At 40.6% G+C, this 21,379-nt stretch overlaps 1 protein-coding gene across 2 annotated transcripts; it reads left to right on the top strand.

Annotated features, from left to right (window-relative positions):
• The first annotated feature begins 3,988 nt into the window (after positions 1 to 3,988).
• On the top strand, positions 3,989 to 8,113 carry LOC122038692 (proline-rich receptor-like protein kinase PERK9). 2 transcript variants are annotated; one of them, XM_042598575.1, is made up of 9 exons: positions 3,989 to 5,357; positions 5,574 to 5,672; positions 5,748 to 5,984; positions 6,073 to 6,162; positions 6,262 to 6,332; positions 6,422 to 6,504; positions 6,625 to 6,772; positions 7,572 to 7,733; positions 7,833 to 8,113. In XM_042598575.1, the coding sequence occupies exons 1-9, from the start codon at positions 4,643 to 4,645 to the stop codon at positions 8,028 to 8,030; spliced, it is 1,803 nt and encodes a 600-aa protein (XP_042454509.1). In that variant the 5' UTR covers positions 3,989 to 4,642; the 3' UTR covers positions 8,031 to 8,113. The 2 variants fall into 2 exon arrangements, with proteins under 2 accessions (XP_042454509.1, XP_042454508.1); XM_042598574.1 differs by having other exon boundaries at positions 3,990 to 5,357; positions 5,574 to 5,984.
• The last annotated feature ends 13,266 nt before the right edge of the window (positions 8,114 to 21,379 follow it).

Here is a 21,379-nt window from a genome sequence, read left to right as displayed (position 1 = left end):
TTCTAGCATTGTGTTTATAAAACTATTCTTAACCATTTGCTTTAGAAAAATCCTAATTTTAGATGTTTTTTTGAGCCGTGGTTACTGGTTTTGATATTTTATATTCGAGTGTGGAATAATCAATTATTCAATTATACTTAATTAGTAGCCATGGCTTGTGTAGCTAATAAAACTCTATTTGAGATTGTAACCGATACAGTGCATGAAAAGGGGTCAGGCGGATGACGTGATCAAAGGTCAAGTTCATGAGATGGTCAAAAGTCTAGTCCCTGTGAAGGTCAGAAGTCAAGTTTGTGTGACCAAGGTCAAAGTCTCCGCTGATGGGACAGTCAAAAGATAAGATTACAAGTTGGACAAGATCCAGCCTCGATGGTAATTAAGGGCAAGGCCCACAGGCCAGGTAAAGGCGCGGAAGGAAAGGCCTCTAGCGTATAATAGACCTGGCGTACAGGTCAGGACGTACGAATCAGGGATTACAGAGGACAGAAGCAGGTTGATAGGTGGTGTCTACCAAGAATGCAGGTCGAGACTTCTAGCCTTACGGCGCAAGATACATCGACAAGCGTACAGGTCGGGAGTGTGCTTACCAAGGATACATGTCGAGATTTCTAGTCTTATGGCACAAGATACATGTATAAGCATACGAATCAGGAGTGTGCTTACCGAGGATACAATAGGGGTGTCAATTTGGGTGGGTCGGGTCGGGTTGGGTCAGGTTGAGTTTTTTTTTTAACCCAACCCGAACCCGACCAGAACCCGAGTTCAACCCAAAACACCTCAACCCGAACCCCGAACCCGACCAACCCGATCAACCCGAACCCGACCCATATAACTCGAAAATCCGATTCAAAACGACTTTTTTGGGCTATTTTCCCTATAATTCTTCGCTTTTATCTCAATACTCCATCATTATCATACAAACATGATATTAATATACATAAAAACATCTAAATTTTTAAAATAAAATTTGATTTAATCCCAAAAAAACCCACAAAACCCTATATTTAAGTCAACCTGGATCAACCCGGGTCAACCTGAACCCGACCTGACCCGACCCAACCCGAAACTTTTTTACTCTCCAACCCTCCAACCCGAACCCGACCCGAACCCGAAAATATCCAACCCGAACCTGATTTTTTTTCGGGTCGACTCGGGTTGGGTCGTCGGGTCGGGTTCATTTTTGACACCCCTAGATACAGGTCGGGACGTACGAACCAGGGATTACAGAGGACAGAAGCAGGTCGATATACAGACCTGGCTTACAGGTCAGGAGGTACAAATCATAGATTACAGAGGATCGAAGCAGGTCGGTATACAGACCTGACGTACAGGTCAGGACATACAAATCATAGATTACAGAGGACAGAAGCAGGTGGGTATACATGGCGTACAGGTCGGGATGTACGAACCATATATTATAGAGGACAGAAGCAGGTCAGTATACAGACCTGACGTACAGGTCGAGACGTACGAACCATAGATTATAGAGAACAGAATCAGGTTGGTAGGTGGTGTCTACCAAGGATGCAGGTCGAGATTTCTAGCCTTGCGGCGCAAGATACATCGACAAGCGTACAGGTCGGGAGTGTGTTTACCAAGGATACATGTCGAGATTTCTAGCCTTACGGCACAAGATACATGCATAAGCGTACAGATCGGGAGTGTGCTTACCGATGATACAGGTCGGGACTTATATCCTCACAACACTGGATAAAAGGATCAAAGAGTACAGGTCGGAACTCAAAATAAGCGGAAGCAGACCGATGCATACCGGTCAGGATTTATAGCCTTACAACACAGGATACATGGGCAAGGATACAGGTCTGGCTTATAGCCTTGTGGCACAGGACATAACGTACAGGTTGGGATTGGCCAACCAAGGATACAGGTCAGGCTTCTAGCCTTACAACACAGGATACATGGACAAGGATACAGGTCGGGCTTCTAGCCTTTTGGCACAGGACATAACGTACAGGTTGGGATTGGCCAACCAAGAATACAGGTCGGGACTTTTAGCCTTACAACACAGGGTACATGGACAAGAATACAGGTCGGGCTTCTAGCCCTGCGGCACAAGCATAGCGTACAGGTCGGGATCAGCAAACACCAAGAGCCAGGGCAGGGATAACAAGAGAAGGAGGTCGGGCGCTACGCAACAAGCAGTCCAAGGAATCGTAACCACCTGTCAGAGAATAATCACTGTCTGTCAGAGAATATGCTAATGGTCGGGTATTTACAACACTCTGATTCCTTCCTAGACCTATAAGAAGACGCCATGTGTCACCCACCGCTAGACAAAGCTTGACATCTGGCATTTCCTGACACCCGTCAGACTCCAGAAGAATATGTTGCAGTATAAAAATGGATGTTTTGTCTCTTACGCGGGTACGCTCACTCGTCATTTCTTACTCATCTTTACTTTTCATCCTTTATCTGTGCTTCTGGGGAAAAAGTACTTGATTTGAGCGTCGGAGGGTCTGACCCGGGGACTTTTTTCCTGGTTTCTAGTCTCTAACGACTCGGGGGGCTCGTCTGAGTGTGCGCAGAGCCCTAGCGTCATCATCCTGGTCATCACCCTTCGTCATCCGCCCGTGTGAACCCTTCTGAAGAGTGTCAGATAGATCAGACATCACAGCAACTTTCCGTCAACCTTCAATACATCGGGACCTACCTTCATCCGACTTAGCTTCCGGACAGATCAGTAACCATATATATATATATTTTTTTGAAGTGATCCAGTATAGTGCCTACACTGAATCCTAGCTCTGCTCTGATGAGGTGAAACCCTTTTGATTATTGCCTAATTAAAAATGATCTCATTAATCATTTATAAATATTTTTAGCACTGAGATAATATAATTTTTTTCTTTTAACAAAAATACGATGCTGGTTATATTTGGAAACATCAAGAATGTCATTATGCTCAATAAAATAATATCGTGAATAATGAAAGGTAGGAACTTGATTACCATGTGGAAAGTATTTAAATTTATTTTTGTTTTACTCATATAGATTTAAATATTAAATTATCTTTAATAATTTATAAAATATATATAAAAAAAAATCTTCTTATGCAAATAGTGTTTTTTATTCTGTATAAATATTGTACAATTGACAATCAGGTAAAAATGTATTTGGCATATCAAATTTAAGATTAAGTCGGTAGGATGAGACGAAAGTTAATTCTTCCTAAGATCTTTTTATTATCAATAAAATATAAATATATTTAAAATCATAAGAGGGTGAAATAAATTTTTATCTTACCTGTGTATTAATTATACCCTTATTTTTGACTATTCGAACTAAATAGATACAATTGACAATCAGGTAAAAATGTATTTGGCATATCAAATTTAAGATTAAGTCGGTAGGATGAGACGAAAGTTAATTCTTCCTAAGATCTTTTTATTATCAATAAAATATAAATATATTTAAAATCATAAGAGGGTGAAATAAATTTTTATCTTACCTGTGTATTAATTATACCCTTATTTTTGACTATTCGAACTAAATAGAAAACTTTAACCAAAATCAATATAAATTTAAAAATTAGTCAAATTGTATTACAATTCTTTATCATATTTTTTGAAGTCTCTAAAGTCATTTTAAATTATCTTTTTTTTTAGTTTTGATTATATCATCTAATAACTTTAATAAAACTGATAAATAAATCTAAATTAGTTGAATTTTAAAAATATATTATTTTTTTATTTCTTAGAATAATTAAAGTTCTTAAAGACCTTAAGTTCTAAAAGATGAGATATAAATTTTGATTAAAAATTACTAAGATAAATCCTGATTAAAATTTTAAAATAATTTATATTTTTTAGTTTTAGAGTCATTTTATATTTTTATTTGAATCATTTAGATTTATTTAAAAGTTTCTAATAATTATGACCAAACTCAGTAATAGATGAACTGCACAAGCCGTTAAAGTTTACTTTAAATAGGAACGCATTATTGCCCATGATAAATATGTGGCCGCCGCGTATAAGTAAAATCCAAGGTCGTTCTTTGGAATTTTGCCATTTATCTGCAGCGACGCCTGCCGAAGCTTGACTGATGCTCGAATTTTCATCTCTTTCCATCTTTTTTTCTTCTTCTTTTCTGGTATATGCCATTTGTTTCTTCGATCTGCTGCTTCGGAAACTGGCAGATTTTGGGGCTGCGATTTGCGGCTGAATCTTGCGGAAAAGGTCGCACCTTGTGAGAATGTGAGATCTGTTTAGCTGCCGAATTATTGGGTTTGTTGTGAAATTGCTGAGCTTTTTCGAGAGGACTCTGAATTGATTGAGGGGCCTCCCCTGAGGAAATTATGGTAAAGGTTTGACCTTGGCGCGTTTGTTGAACGCGAAGTCTGAATCTCGGTGAATCGTGAACCACTGTGAAGCAGAAATCTAGGGTTTCGGTAGTTTCCTGGAAAAGGGTTGGAATTGGAGGATTTCTTGCGATTCAACATTGCTGATTTGTTTGTGATCCTATGAATTTCGTGAGTTCCTTTCGGCGTAGGAAAAAGACGAGGGAGTTGTTGAGTTGTCCAATGGGGATGTTGATTTTCATTCCAAATTGATTGCGAATGGAAATCCTGAGCTTGTTCTTGTAGTTGCGAGAAGATAAAGGAGGTGAGAAATTGCAGCAAAAGATGTCTTCTTCGCCTTCTCCTTCTTCTTCGGCATCTCCTCCGACTTCCACGGTGTCTCCTCCTACTCGACTACCATCTTCCCCGCCGCCGCTGCCGTCGCCTCCACCACCTCCTTCAGGTACCGTTCCCTCGCAGCCGGTGCCATCTCGCTCTTCGCCACCTACCACTTCCCAGCCACCACCTTCCACTGTCCCTCTACCTCCTTCCGTACCTTCAGCGCCGACTACTCCTAATGCCCCTCCACCTTCTACATCCCCACCTCCTCTAGCGTCACAGCCTTCACATTCTAGTGCGCCGCCAACAGGTACTCCTCTACCACCATCGGCTAAGCCACCTAGGAGTTCGTCTTCACCACCACCAACACCGGAGTCCTCAAACCCCAGTTCTCCTCCTAGTAATTCTTCTGCAACTCCTAATCCACCTGGTCTTTCTCCTCCATCCCTAGTTACTCCTCCGGGCACTGCAATTGATCCTCATAAATCAAATCCCAATAGAACAAGCAATCGAAGTTCAGATGCGTCAGAGGGAGGTAGAAGCTCTGGATTTGGTGGCAGCCTTACGACTGGATCTGTTGTAGCTATTGGAGTTGTAGCAGTTCTTATTGCATTTAGTTTGGTGGGATTTGCAGTTTGCATTATCAGGAAGCGCAGAAAAGCTGTTGCTGACCACAATGCAAGGGTTGTCATGCCTTCTTCATTTAGATCTTCAATTTCAGGTGATGCAGAAACATAATTGTAAATTTCTGGGTTTTTTGGGGGGGGACTTGTGAGTGAGATGAATCCTCATTTATGAACTCCTATAATTGCTTGCAGTGTTTTCTGAAAAAAGATTTTCGGATTCATGGCACATTACCTTCATAAGTAACTAGATGAAAAAATGTTTTGTGACTTCATTCTGAACATTTCCATGACATATTGATTTCGCATATCAGAATCATCCCTTTCAAGGTCCCCAACAGCCCCTCTTGTGCAACAACAGAAGTCTGAAACCACTTCAAGAACCAATTCATTATCTGAAACACCAAGGGCTGGTAAAACACTATCATTTTCATATGAAGAGTTATACAGAATCACCAATGGTTTCTCACCTCAAAATATATTGGGAGAGGGTGGATTTGGTTCTGTTTACAAAGGGTGCTTACCTGATGGAAGAGAAGTGGCCGTGAAGCAATTAAAAATTGAAAGTAGGCAAGGTGACCGTGAGTTCAAATCTGAAGTGGAGATTATCAGCCGTGTGCACCATCGCCATTTGGTTTCTCTTGTAGGGTATTGCATATCATACGATCAAAGGCTGCTTGTGTATGATTTTGTGCCCAATGGAACACTTGAATCTCATCTTCATGGTACAATTATTATTTATTTATTGAAGTAGTCTTACCATTTTTTTATTGAAAACCAATGGATCTGTTTGATTTATCTCTGCATTTTCAGGGAAGAACACAAGACCTGTAATGGATTGGGCAACCAGGGTGAAGGTTGCTGCTGGTGCAGCTCGTGGCATTGCTTACCTGCATGAGGATTGTAATATTATAAGGATACGCATCAGCAATATATATATACATATTTATTTGGTTATCCGGTTGTATATTTTTTTATATATTGCATTGGAATTGTAACCAGGTAATCCGAAAATAATTCATAGAGATATAAAGTCTTCCAACATTCTATTGGACAATAACTTTGAAGCTCAGGTTATCCTCATCATAATGATTTTTATTTATAATATTGATGTTCATTCTCACTCGTGTTACTTCTTTGCTAATTCTTCATTATGAAGCAGGTTTCTGATTTTGGCCTTGCAAGGTTAGCTTTGGAACTGGATGCTTGTACACATGTAACTACTCGTGTGATGGGGACATTTGGGTAGGTGAACCATGTTATCATTGCAATCTTGAATTTAATCAGAATGATTATGGGATCGGTTGGAATCATGTGGCTCTTCCATCCTAAATATAAACAAACTGATGTTATTTGTATTGTTAGGTATTTGGCACCTGAATATGCGTCCAGTGGCAAATTGACTGAAAAATCTGATGTTTTTTCTTTTGGTGTTGTGCTTTTGGAACTTATTACTGGAGAAAAGCCGGTTGACAATACAAGGCCATCGGGTGACGAGGGACTTGTTGAGTGGGTAAGTTCAAAATTTTCCATTTTATAAGCATCGTTTTTGTTATGATAAGTCTTCTATGCTAATTATTCTCTCTCTGGAGCTTGAAATGAATCAGCATGTCTAAATAACCAGATTCTTTATTTTAAAGTTTGGTGTTTGAGATCGAAGACCCAGGCTACAGTAGTAATACAAGTCCACAGTTGTTGCACATTCAATGGATCATGTAAAGCATACATAGGGCTAACTGTGCCAATGTTGAATCTGCACGAGTGCCATGTTTCGCCAAAATCTTGCCTTTCATATTGGAACAGTTTGTTGCTGGTTTGAGTGCCTCCTCACTGCTAGTTGGAAATATTATTTGATTCACAAACATTTCATACTCAAGTCTTTAAGCTTTAGGTTAAGCATTTTCTCTGGTTGCAAATTTTGATGCATTTGTACTGCCATCAGCCAGTATACTGAAGGTTAAATCTCTAGATTTGATTTGGCTAAGAGTGGTAACATTCGATGCCAACACATCCTTACATTGACTGTGCTTAATCTAGAGACTAGTACTCAGTATATGATTGAAATTTTTTTATTTCATTTTCTGAGACTGATATCTTTGTCACTGGTGTTTATCACTGATATCTGTCAGGCAGAATCTTACTGATTGAAACTAAATGAGGAAATTCAACTTATTGTCCTTAGATGAGAATTCAGTTGCTAAGCATAACTTCTAACTTATTGCGCTTTTTACACAAGCTCATAAGCTATCGTGAATCTCATCTTGACTTGGTAGTTATACTATTTATCCCGCTTAACTGCTGATGAAATTCAGGCACGACCATTGCTTTCCCAAGCACTTAAAACTGGCGAGCTTGGAGAATTACCTGATCCTAGACTCCATGAGAACTTTGATAAAAGAGAAATGTTCCGTATGATTGAAGCAGCCGCTGCATGTACCCGTCATTCAGCATCGATGAGGCCTCAAATGGGGAAGGTAACATTGACATACCAACAATGCGACTGATATGTCCTTCGAATCCAATGGTGCAGCTGCAGCTTCTTGTTATTGTGAAATAATATTTTGTCGATACAGGTGGGCCGGTTTCTTGACAGTCTTGCCGACATCGATCTTACCAGCGGTATAACACCAGGACAGAGCGAAGCCTTCAATGTAGCTAATTCAGCGGACATCAGAATATTTCAGCAGTTGGCATATGGCAACCCTGGTTCTAGTTCTGACTACAGCCATTCCCATTCCTATTCCTATTGGAGTAATCAAAATGATGTATAAAGATGGCTTGTGTGGCATTTGCACTGTTGTATTTTTTGGTGTATATTATTGTTTTTGCCCTACTAGTAAAAGCATGTTATGTAGGAGGTAGTTTTTTTTTTTTTTTTTGTTTTTTTTGTTTCAGCTTCCTACTAATCATTTCGAGGAAGATCTCAAGATCCCAGACAAATCAAAATTATGCAGCATTAAAAAAAGTCAGAGTCATTAAGGTTTGCAGAGGGATCTCCATTTCTGCCATTATTTTTGCAGTGTTTCAGTAATGATAAACAAAGTTATCAGAGTGCATGCATGCGCGGTGCAAAATAATTGCTCATTGACTTCGTTAATCGCAGATGGAGATGAAAAGTGGGACTACATTTCCATTAAATTTGATTTTTTGTTGGATTAAAGAAACTAAAGATTAATGCTAATTAGTGAGCTAACATGCCACCGCCCTTCCATGCATGATGAACATGAGCTTCAAGTTCTTATAGCTGAGTTGGTACGTAAATTTGCATCACACACATGAACATGAGTTTTAAACAAGCATTCATACGTTTGACCTCTTGCAGTGAAGAATTGCGTCGTAGATTAATATATCAGCATTGCTACGACAGAATTCTATGCCTGAACAAGAACTATTGTTCATCCTTCCTCCCAAGTTCTCGCAGCACTTTGTCGACTTCCTGGATCGAATCCTTTTTAGTTTCTTGCACAGCTTCATCAAAAGGTTCAAGTATCTCCGAATAACTTTCTTCAGATATCCATAAAATTGCCCCGCACTAGATGACTTAGATAAACTATCTGCTTTCTTGTTCTGGGAAAGCAGGCTTCTTGGTGGAAGGTGAAGGAGACCATCAAGAAAAATATGATCTTTGCGGTCAGGAACTAAAGATGGCCGCGAGGGAAGATTTAGTTGAAGAGCACTTTTGCAAATTTCTAAGATGCGATTAAGGTCCATTTCGATGAAGGAGCTGCTGCCATGGCTATCACCAAGGGAAGACCTTGCGTAAGAGGAACTCTCATAATGAAGCTGGATTGGTGCATCCATGGAGATGTTTTGGTGAGAGCGTGAAGGGAAGAAATTAATAGAGAAAATATCATGGAAACAAGAAGATTTATATGTCCAACAAGTTGATGAATGATGGATGATGATCACTTCTTCAAAAGAAAAAAAAAATAGTTCTAGCTGGTCTCAACTGCCATATACACATCATAGCGTATAGATACATTGTATAAGAAAGCCGTGATCATTTGGATAATCTCGATTTTTTATGTTCATTTATGTGAAGGATCACAAAAGGTCGTATACTAATACAATTACAGTTTGATAAGCTACATGATTATAAATTTTCTAATTGAGCTGGGTTATATTTTAACAAGAAACAAGAGCAAGTTTGAATCAAGCTAACACAATCTAAATAGTTTATAGTTTCGTGGACAAGTTGCATGCAAAAAAAAAAAAAATAGAACCGTCACATCAACGGTCCCCTAGAGTCGGTCCCACAGATATAAAAGAAGGTAAATACAGGTACACAGTTGAAAGTGCATGACAGAAACATTAATCTCATGTCATGACACTTCGAGAATCGAACCCTGTACTTCTCGATCATAAGATCATACACCCTTAACTGTACTCCGTCCTGAGAACTTATGGACAAGTTGCATGTAAGATAGCATGAAATGAAATGTATACAACAAACCTTCGGACACCAGTTAAAATAATCAATCTTTATTTTATTTGACTACCATGTTGGGTGAGAAATAGCTGAACTGCTTTTATTTTATATATATATATATATACTTTTTTTTAAAAAAAATAATGCTAGATATTCATGGATGAATGCCGGGCTGGCTCATGCCATAGCCTCTACCTAAGCCCCAAAAGCCTTAATATTTTTTAATATTATTTATATTAAAATTTTCTTAATTAATTTTTTAATTACATATATATTTTTTTAAACTAGCAAACACTTCTTTCTTTCACATTAATACGAAGATATCTTTGTTTTTAAAACCTAACTGCTTTTTAAAAATGTCTTTCCCCTCTCTCATCGTCACCAGTGATCTCATACTCTCCTCCAGTCTCACAGTAATCTCACATCTTTTTCAATTTTTTGTCGATGTATGATCATGTGCTCTTTCTCTCTCTAGTCGGTAATCCCACTCTCTTATTATCACTCATCAGTGATTCGATGTTTCAAAGATCTCTCATCCCAATTCCTTCTTCCTCTTTCTTTATTTGACAAACAAAAATAATAGTCTTCTTCCTTGATAGTAATAGGAAGCAAAAATCTGTCATCCATTCAATCTAAAACATCAATCTGTTATCTTCTTTCTTTCTCAATAAGAAATTTTAGCAATTTTATCATTTTCATGATAGTTCTTATAAAATTTAAGCCACATAAATTCTAAAACACAAAGAATTCACATCTAGAAAATATAAAAGCAAGAAGATTTAGTTTAATCAAGAACATGACATAAAAAAAATAAATACATAAATATAATGATAAAAAATTTAATTGAAGAGTCTTGTCTTTGTCCTTTAGCGTTGTCTAGAAAATCTTGATGAAGAAGAAGCGGAAACAAATAGAACGGATCTTCCAAGAGATTTAGGGGATGACGGTGCCAAAAAACTTCTTGTTAATAAAGAACAAAAAACTAAGTCAAAGATTCTTTCCTAAACCCTGGAAGACTAACCCTATATATAGTAGACATCTATTATCAGCTCATATATAATAATAGATGCAGGACTATAGATCCACATATATAATAAACATCTATTATCAGTGATCCTGTCCAAAAGTCAGGGAGACGGTTGCTGGGGACGTGGCGCTCCTGCTGACCTCCGATGGACTTTGCTCCCGCTTGCAACACAAACAGCGTCAGTGCCGAGCCAGGGAAGGGGTCCCCGACAATGGCTCTCCGACGCTCAAGTCAGTTTCCGACGAGGCAAGAAGCAAAGAACTGTAGTGCAATAGTAGAGATCACGAGAAAAGCATACCTCCATCAATGCCTGGACCCCCTTTATATAGGGCTCCTGTAGCGTGTGTGCACGCTTCTTAAAGCGAGCACGCAATTCCAAGCTTTCTCTGAAGAGACATGTCGGTAAAGTGTCCTTGACACAATACCTTAATGGGGTGAGCATATCTTTGAAGTGATATTGAAAGCTTCCACCGTAAGATCTTCTGTCTGACCATGGTGCCCGTCAACGACACTAATTCCCAAAAGGATGTCGAAGAATATTCTGCTGTGTCTGTTGCTCAGCCGAACGGAATGGTCGCTCGGCTGAAAGTCCCCTATCCCAGAGTCGTCCGTTGCTGGGCCGAGCGGAGTGGTCGCTTGCCTAGAGTCTCTGTTGTCTGGCTGATGAATCTACTACTTGGCCGAGCGAGGTAGCCGCTCGGCTGATACTTCCACTGTCTGGTTACTGCATGTGTACCTAGACTGAACAGGACAGCCGCTCGGCCATGACTCTACTCCACTGATCTGGACATTGATTTAAGGTTGAACGGGGTAGTCACTCGGCCTGCTTCTGCAGACACTTGGTGTTCATTCTTTTCTTGAGCATCTTAGCTCAGCTGGTGCCGGAGCTAGTAGTGATGTCAGATCAGGACTTGCATATCTTGGTCGGGTGAACCACTCGCCCGCCTGGCCATTGATAGTGGGGCGTCGACTGTCTTGACTTTGACCTTCATTGTGGCGAAGACCTTTCCCAAGGTGAGCCCCTTATTATCACCGCATCACATGTCTCCCCTTCAAGTCTAATCGAAGGAGGCTATAGTCCAACTGACTAGATCATTGCGTGAACAGATTCCATCCCGATCGGCCTTCCTCACTATGCAGACCACAGGATAGGCCCAATCCTTTCCGATCAGCCTTTTGAAGTATGTCGCTCGATCATAAACATGTTCCCTTTGTCCGATCGGGCGGACAAAGGTTTACACCAGAATTTTTTCCTCGGGCGACCTCGGGCGAGCGCGGACTGGGTTGACATCACCTCGATTTCTTGGAAAGCATGCAAATCCCTTTTCATTAAGACACAACAGTTCCCATGCCAGCCTTAATTGCCGACCCATGGTAGCACGCCACGTGGCATGCCCGTAGCCGCCGCACGCCTGACGTGACAGGCATTGATGGCGACGTTTGGCAGTTTAAATTTAACGGCGAGATATTGTCGTAGGTTTCTGTGACCTAGATCGGACGACTCCGGTCAACCGAGCCCGGGGTATATGAGCTCGTTGTGTCACCGCCTTCTTCACGCTCTCGCTGCTGTCTCCGACGACCCGTGTTCCTGTGTGTTGTGCTCTCCGACAACTCCCTGTGTTTTGTCCTCCGATGGTCCTCCGTTCCCCTTTTCCCCAGTAAGCTCTCCCTTCGTCCCCTTTTCTTTCGGTTCTTTTATTTTTTGCTGGTCCGGTGATCTTCCAGCGACCCTTTCGTACCTTTTTTGGCTGTCTTTCCCCTTCTACGTCTGTTTTATCGATGGTTAGCTTCTCCCAGCCGTCGGCCGCCGTCCCTAGACCCTGATATACTACCATAGAGTCTAGGTTTAACAAGGGCGACGCAGAGGGCCTTAGAAATGCCTTCGAAATTCCGCCCAACCACGAGATTGTTTTGCCTTCTTGGTCTGACCGTCCAAATAATCCCTCGACCGACACCATCTGTCTATTCAGAGACCACTTTGTCACCGGTCTGCAATTCCCTATTCATCCTTTCATTATCACCGTTTGTAAATACTTCCGCATCTCTCTCCCTCAACTCGTGTCGAACTCCTTCCGCCTTCTGTGTGGCGTAGTCGTCCTATTTCGGTTGCACGACATCCCTCTTGTCCCTCGGATCTTTCACTATTTTTACTACCCAAAGCTGCCTGAGCCAGGGACCTTCTTTTTCCAATCTAGGGTTGGCTTAGTGTTTTTTGATAAAATGTCAACCTCTAATAAACATTGGAGAAAGTACTTCTTCTTCCTACGTCTTCCCGAGCGATCGGAATTCTCAACCTGTTGGCAGCTCGAAGTGGTGTTGGTGCGGGAAGCATCCGACGATCGAACCCGAGTTTTGATAATGACAAAAGGATTTAAAGTTAATGTTACTTATTATCTGATATGCTCAATGAGCTTGCAGGAAAGTCCTAGCTGGGCTTAGGCAAGTGGAAAACCCTATGAAGCGGTAATCCTAGGTCATAGGGTTAACCCTATGAGGAAAGCCTTGGCGGGTCAGAGTCTTCGGGCAAAAATCCTAGGGGGCGGTAACCCTAAATGGAAATCCTGGTGTCGCGAACCAAGTGGAAGTCTGGATGAGTCGTGGAGCGGGTGTCCAGCGTGAAAAAGACCGGAAGATTTGAGCGCCGAGCAAAAGTCCAGTCGGTCTGGAGAACCGAACTGGCAAAAGGTAACTTCTCCTGAGTGGAGTAGGTGAGGACGCGTTCCCCGGAAGAGGGAACAGTAGGCGTCGGTTCGACCTAGGGTTTTCGGTAGGGAATCTGAAGTCAAAACCGGATTGTCCGAAGACTGTCAATTTATTTACTTATATATTATCTGTTATATTTTAACTCTGTTTTGTAGGAGAACAGTTCTAACAGTTTCTGTGCAGGGTCAAAATTGACCAGGATCGGTTGACTGAATGCTTGGATCCGTCAACCGAACCCCCAAGCAGTAGATCAGACTTCCAGCTTGTGGACCGGGCTCGACCAGAGGATCGGTCGACCGAACCGGGTTATCGGTCAACCGAACCGGGGATAAGACTTGACCAGATCGAAGCAGAGTGAGCGGATCGGGCGGATCGGATGAGGAGGAGATCGTCTGATCGGTCGACCGAACGCGGGGATCGATCAACCGATCCTCTTTGGGTCAAACTTGATCCCAGATTTTGAGGATCTGGATTAGATCTGTAAAGGCTATAAAAGGAGTCTCAGCTTGCGGCTTCCAACACAACTCGAACAGAACAACTTGTGCTCTCGTACGCTGCTCCGAATGCCTCAACTACGCTCTACTACTCCGACAACTGACGACTTTGTTTTTCAATTCTTTTGTATTGTCGGTATTATATTTCTTTCTTCAACACTTGTACTCTTGAATTGTAAAAGATTTATGAATTTATAGTGATTGCCCATCGAAAGCGATCTACGATCGCGGACCTTGGAGTAGGAGTCGCCCTAGGCTCTGAACCAAGTCAATCTTGGTTTTCTTTTGTGTGATTGTTCTTTTGTTATTTCCATTGTGTTACTCTGTTAGTTTTGAATCAAACGAATTAGCCACGAGCGCTATTCACCCTCCCCTCTAGCGCGGTCTCGATCCAATAATTGATATCAGAGCGGGGTTGCTTTGATTTGGTGCAACCACCAATCAAGCACTTTTTTGTGGTATTTTCAGTTTTTCGGAGTCGATCAGAATTAAGTATCGTTGCTATATTCTGATCTATTTTCTCGTTCGAATCAATTTTTGCTCGAAGTTGGTGCAACACCACTCGAGTTCGTTTTCCTTTTATTATACATTCCGCACTACTAATCCAAGACCTAGTCTTGGAACAGATTTTTTATTTCTGTGTGCTAGTTTTCAAATGGTTCAACAAGAAGGCTATAGCACCGTCCGTCCCCCGCTCTTGTCCGGTGAAGACTTCGGCTATTGGAAAGGGCGAATGGAGTCGTACCTGTAAACCTAGTTCGAAGTCTGGATGATCACTAAGACAGAACCCTACAAGAAGCCGCTAGGACCATGTTAAACGAATACAAAGTATCTAATCAATTCTGGGCTGAAGCAATTAATACAGCCTGTTATATACAAAATAGAATTTCAATTAACAAATCTTAGAATAAAACATCCTATGAAATATACTATAATAAAATTTCTAACTTAAACTATTTAAAAGTATTTGGGTGCAAAATATTTATTTTAAACACTAAAGACTACTTAGGAAAATTTTCGTCAAAAAATAAACCCAGGAATATTTTTAGGGTATTCAACAACCAGTAGGGCATATAGATTTACAACAAAAATACACTAAAAGTTGAAGAAACAACAAATGTAATATTTGATGAAGAAAATAAACCATCCAATATAATAAATGAAAATAATAATACAAAAAATGATAACTCAAGAAATACAGAAGATGATGATGAAATTCCACCTGAACTTAATGAATCTGAAGAACCAATTACTAACTCAAGTATAAGACCAACAAGAACAAGCACCAATCACCATCTGACCAAATTTTGGGTGGTCCAACTCTAAGAGTCATAACTAGGTCATCTTATAGAAACCTAAGCCAAATAACTCTTATTTCCAAAATTGAACCCAAAACTATAGATGAAACCCTACCAGACCCAGACTGGACCTTAGCAATGCAAGAAGAGTTGGCCTAATTTAAAAGAAATCAGGTCTGGGAATTAGTGCCTAAACTCATTAACAAGACTATAATTGATACTAAATGAGTTTTTAGAAACAAATTAAATGGTCAAGGCGAAATAGTTAGAAACAAAGCTAGGTTAGTAGCTAAAGGGTTCAATCAAGTAGAAGGATTAGACTATGATGAAACATATGCCCTGTAGCCAGACTTGAATCCATTAGGATGCTGCTGGCCTATGCAACACACAAGGGATTCAAGCTATATCAAATGGATGTAAAATCCGTATTTTTAAACGGATTTATTAAAGAAGAAGTGTATGTAGGTTAACCCCTAGGATTTGAGGACTTAGAACAACCAAATCATATCTTTAGACTAAAAAATGTCTTATATGGACTAAAACAAGCACCTAGGGCTTGGTATGAATGTTTGTCCAATTATCTAACATCAAAAGGGTTCAACTAAGGTCAAATAGATCCAACCCTTTTTGTAAAAACCTTAGAAAAAGATATTTTTATAACCTAAATTTACGTAGACGATATAATTTTTGGATCAACCAACTCTAAATTTTTAAAAGAATTCACCAAACTAATGGAAAATGAATTTGAAATGAGCCTGGTAGGTGAACTTAACTTATTCTTAGGCTTACAAATTAAACAAACCAAAGATGGAATTTATATTTATCAAACTAAATATGTTAAGGAATTAGTTAGAAAATTTGGAATGGAAAACTAAAAAAAATATTAATACACCAATGACTACTAATATTAAAATTGACTCAGACTTAGAAGGTAAACTAGTAGACTTGAAATACTATCGAAGTGTGATAGGGAGTCTACTATACCTAACTGCGAGTCGGCCATACATTTTTTTCGCAGTAGGTATGTGTGCAAGATACCAATCTTGTACAAAAGAGTCTCAATTAACCTTTATCAAAAGAATCCTTAGGTATATTAAAGGAACCCTAAATGTAGGACTATGATACCCTAGATCTTGCACCCTTGACCTAACCGGCTACTCTGACTCAGACTATGCCGGGTGCAAGTTAGATAGAAAAAACACGAGTGGTAGCTGTCAATTTCTAAGTCAGTGCCTAGTAAGTTGGTCAAGAAGAAAATAACACTGTGTTGCTTTATCTACCACTGAAGCTGAATATATAACCCTAGGTGAATGCACATCTCAATTGTTATGGATGATGCATACCCTTAAAGACTATCAACTAGAATATCAGAAAATAAAAATTTCAATTGATAATATAAGTTCAATTAATCTAACGAAAACCCCAATTCACCACTCAAGGACTAAACATATAGAAGTAAAGCACCACTTTGTAAGGGATCATGTAGCTAGGGGTAATATTGTACTTAACTATGTTGAGTCAAAATCAAACCTAGCCGACATATTCACAAAGCCCTTACCTAAACTTGAGTTCAGTTCACTTAGAAGACAAATAGGGATATGCTTGGTAGAATAAAACTTATCTTTTACTTTTCACAACTTATAAACAATTTTTTTAAAAATCTTAGGAAAAAATATTTTCAAAGCTCCAAATTTTGTTAGTTTTCAAAAATCCGGTTTAGCCTAGGATTTTATCCCCTAGAAATTGTTGGTGCAACATCCCTCAGGTCAAGGTTGACCTGGGTGACCAAGCTGAGTCTTGGTTTGAGTTTAGATGTTTGACAATAAGAAATTGATTGAAGAAGAGTCAAGTAGGTCAAGGTTGACCGGATACTTGACAGGGAAGTCCTGGTGAGTGAAACCAGGTGAAAACCCTAGTGAGTGAAGCTAGGTGAAAGTCCTGGTGAGTGAAGCCAGGCAGAAGGAAAACCCTAGTGAGTGAAGCTAGGTGAAAGTCCTGGTGAGTGAAACCAGGTGAAAACCCTAGTGAGTAAAGCTAGGTGAAAGTCCTGGTGAGTGAAGCCAGGCAGAAGGAAAACCCTAGTGAGTGAAGCTAGGTGAAAGTCCTAGTGAGTGAAGCTAGGTGAAAGTCCTGGTGAGTGAAGCCAGGCAGAAGGAAAACCCTAGTGAGTGAAGCTAGGTGAAAGTCCTGGTGAGTGAAACCAGGTGAAAACCCTAGTGAGTGAAGCTAGGTGAAAGTCCTGGTGAGTGAAGCCAGGCAGAAGGAAAACCCTAGTGAGTGAAGCTAGGTGAAAGTCCTAGTGAGTGAAGCTAGGTGAAAGTCCTGGTGAGTGAAACCAGGTGAAAACCCTAGTGAGTGAAGCTAGGTGAAAGTCCTGGTGAGTGAAGCCAGGCAGAAGGAAAACCCTAGTGAGTGAAGCTAGGTGAAAGTCCTGGTGAGTGAAGCCAGGCAAGGGAAAATCCAGATGGATCAAGGATGATCGGACATCTGGTGTTGGGAAGTCCAAGTAGGTCAAAGGATTGACTGGATACTTGGCACGAGGAAATACAGATAGGTCAAAGGGATTGACCAGACATCTGATGGAAGTCCAAGTAGGTCAAGGGAGTGACCAGATACTTGGCATGAATAGAAAAGTCTAAGTGGGTCAAAGGGATTGACCAGACACTTGGTGGGAAGTCCTAGCAGGTCAAAGGAGTGACCAGATGCTAGGCATGATGTACCAACAGGTCAAGGTTGACCGGATGTTGGTTTGAGAGGCTTGGAACTTGGTTTGGGCAAAAACCAAGTGTTGGATCGATCAGTGGATCGATCCAGGCTTCTCCTAAGCGATCAGAGCCGTGGATCGATCCAGATGTTCCAATCGATCGGTGGATCGATCGGGACGCTGCTGCTTTGCGCGATAAGCGCTGGATCGATCCGTGGATCGATCCAGGCGTTTTTCCAGAGCACAGAGGCGCTCTGGATCGATCCGTGGATCGATCCAAAGCCTCCCCGATCGATTGGGAATATTCGAATCGATCGGGATCCGACCGTTGCGTCGTATTTGAGCTGCAGGCGTGCGTTGGCTGCAGTATCTCTTCACCGTTTCATCTCAGATCTTCGCCAGCTCCTCCACAGCACTCTCAAAGCTCGTGATCGCCAGTTCTTGAAGGTTCTTGGAAGCTCTCCGAGTCAAGAGGCGGATCAAAGGCAAGAAGAGAAGCTAGGGTTAGGGTTTTCTGCATTCATTGTAAGCTTTGTGCTTGTATTTTGTTTCCCTTTCCTTCTTCTTGTACCGAGAGTCTTGTAGGGCTTCTCCGCCCTCGGTAGTTACCGAAAAGGAGTGTTTCATAGTGGAGGGTGCGTGCGTGGTGTGGATCCTTGGATTAGTCACATCCTTTGGAGGTGGATACCAAGTAAAATCCTAGTGTTAGCGTGGTTGTATTTGTTTCTGTATTTTCCGCTGCATATTCTTGAAGAAACAATCAACGCCGAGCAACGCCAAGCACCGAGCGAACGCGACGAGCTATTCACCCCCCTCTAGCTACTTTTGGTCCTAACAAGTGGTATCAGAGCGAGGCCGCTCTTCACCGGAATCATCGCCGGAAGGGTCAAGCATAACAAGAAAAGCTAGAGGGGTGAAGAAGTTGGAGCAAATTCTTCAAGTTCAAGATTTTATCAAACTCAACTTCAAGATGCAATTCCAAGATGGACTTGGATTTGACACAAGGGTGGCTCCACCATACACTTCTACGAGTTTCGATTCTTGGAAATCAAGAATCGAAAATTTTCTTATGATGGAGATAGAGCAATGGTTTGCTCTAATGGAAGGCTTCAAGGCTCCAAGAAATTCAAAGGGTAAAGTTCTAAAGAAAAGCAAATGGAGCCCGGAGCAAGTCCAAAGGTGCGAGGCAAATGACAAAGTGACCAAGCTTTTGGTCAATTTATTGCCAAGCACCATTCTTTGCAAAATTGGAGAATTTGAAGATGCAAAGGAACTATGGAGCAAATTGGCCAAGCTTCATGAAGAGATCCCCTCCACTGTACAAGAGCAAGAAGAATCCAGAGAGGGTGACTCTTTGGAGCAAGACCAAGAGGAGGACTCCGAAGTTGAGAGATGCTCAACCTCCGAAGAAGAGGAAATCCAAGAAGTTTCATCCTCAAGGGAATGCAACGAATGGAACAAGGAGGGAGCATACTCCTTGTTTCATATTCAAGATGATGAAGCCTCCACCTCTAGGATTGAGGGGGAGCAATCCTTGGTGACATCGGATCAAGAAGAAGGAGAAGCTTCTACATCCGGGTCGAGAAAAGAAGAGGAGGAAGAAGCCTCTACCTCCACAAGTCAAGAAAAATCAAATGGAGGAGAATCAAGGTCTGATCTAGAGGAAGCTTCTACCTCCGGATCCAAAGGAAAAGATGTCATCCCTACAAGCAAAGGTATAAATATTTCAATTAATAATAAAAATCATATTATATGCTTTGAATGTAGGGAACATGGGCACTATAAGAGCAAGTGTCCCAACTTGGCCAAGAAGAAGGGCCAAGTGGCACAAAAGGGCAAGGAGAAGCCCAAGGAGACCATCCCCAGAATAAAAAGGAGCAAGGAGCACATTGTGTGCTTTTCTTGCAACCAAAAAGGGCATTACCGAAGTCAATGCCCCAAGGGGAAGAAGATGGTCAAGGCTCAAGGAGGCATTAGTCAAGGGGGAGCTTCTAAGGTAAAGAAGAAGGTAACATTTATTGAGCCTACTCCTTTACATTATGGTAAAAAGCATGATAGTTCCAATTTATATCATTTTAATGCTATTTACCATGAAAATAGAAAGCATGATAGCGTTAAAGAAAAACATATAGCTTTTCATGCTAAAACTACTACACCTAAGGCTAGGATTGTAGGTAAAAATCTAGGCGAAAACACTAAGGAAAATAGACACATGCCCAAGATCAAAAATGCTCATGGACCAAAACCTAAGGATTTAATGATAGAAAATCAAGTCTTGAGGTCAAGACTTGACAAACTAGAAAAGACCCTAAAAAGGATGGAGAATATCCTTAAAGGGCAAAATGAGCAATACCTAGGGCTAGGAGCACAAAGGTCATCCAATGGCTATAGAGGTTTGGGATACAAACCCAAAGCTAAAAAGGATGTGCCTAGTTATCATAGGGTTCCATATAGCTATGGAACAAACCCTAAGTCTAGAGGTCAAGTCAAAGATACAAGGGAAGATATCTCTAGAAGTATCTTTGCAACCAAAGTGATTAAGACTTCTAAGAAGTCTAAGAAAGTCACTAACAAGGTCACAAGGGAGGCTATCCCTAGAGTTGACATAGAAAGTGTGACCAAGGCTTCTAAGAAGCCCAACAAGGTCACTAGGAAGGTATCTAGGGAAGTTATCCCTAGTGAGTACCTAGAGCATCCAAGGAACACCAATAGGTGTTGGGTTCCTAGGAACATCTTCTCTACCCCATAGATGGGTTAGAGAGTGTCAACTCCGATTAGAAGGGTAGTTAACCTAACTTTGAGGAAATTGACACTCAAGGAGCATTTTCAAGGTTTTAGTTAACCTTTGAAAATGAAATGGACCTATTGATTACTCCTTGAAAGAGTAAAATGTGCCTAATGGTGGAAGAATTAATTTTAATCTTAAATGGCACATATTGGGAAATTCATAAGAACTATCAAGTTGGGATTTTGGTATGTTCTTAGGCAATTTAAGGCAATCCGGGCCTTAATTTAAAAGTGCTACTCTTGTGGAAAAATGGAATATGCCAACATTTGAGGACATATTTATTTTCAATTGGCATACATTAAATCAAGGAAATTAGAAATTCCAATTTAGGCTTTGGCATTCTCTTGAAGCACTTTAGGGCAATCTAGGTTTAAGTTGTAAGTTTAGCTAAGACTTTAAGGATACTTAGATAGTTAATCGAAGTATATTTTATTTATGCTAAATCTTGCCATGATTGTTTGCCCATCATATGCCATGACATCATGTCTATTTTTGAATTCATTGTTTTAGTATGAAAACTCCAAAAAATACCATGTCATGACATTCATACATCATGTAGTAATAGGATATTTTCTTTTGAAAATTATTTTCTTTTGATGTATTCCATAACATAATCATGCATTAAGTTTAATTCCTTGTAATTAAGGACGAATGTCATTTAACAACAATTATTGAAA

The sequence above is a fragment of the Zingiber officinale genome, chromosome 1A (genome assembly GCF_018446385.1).
Source record: "Zingiber officinale cultivar Zhangliang chromosome 1A, Zo_v1.1, whole genome shotgun sequence".
Classification (NCBI taxonomy): Eukaryota; Viridiplantae; Streptophyta; class Magnoliopsida; order Zingiberales; family Zingiberaceae; genus Zingiber; species Zingiber officinale.
Note: the sequence above shows the minus strand (reverse complement) of the source record. Positions and strands in the feature narration are given on the sequence as shown.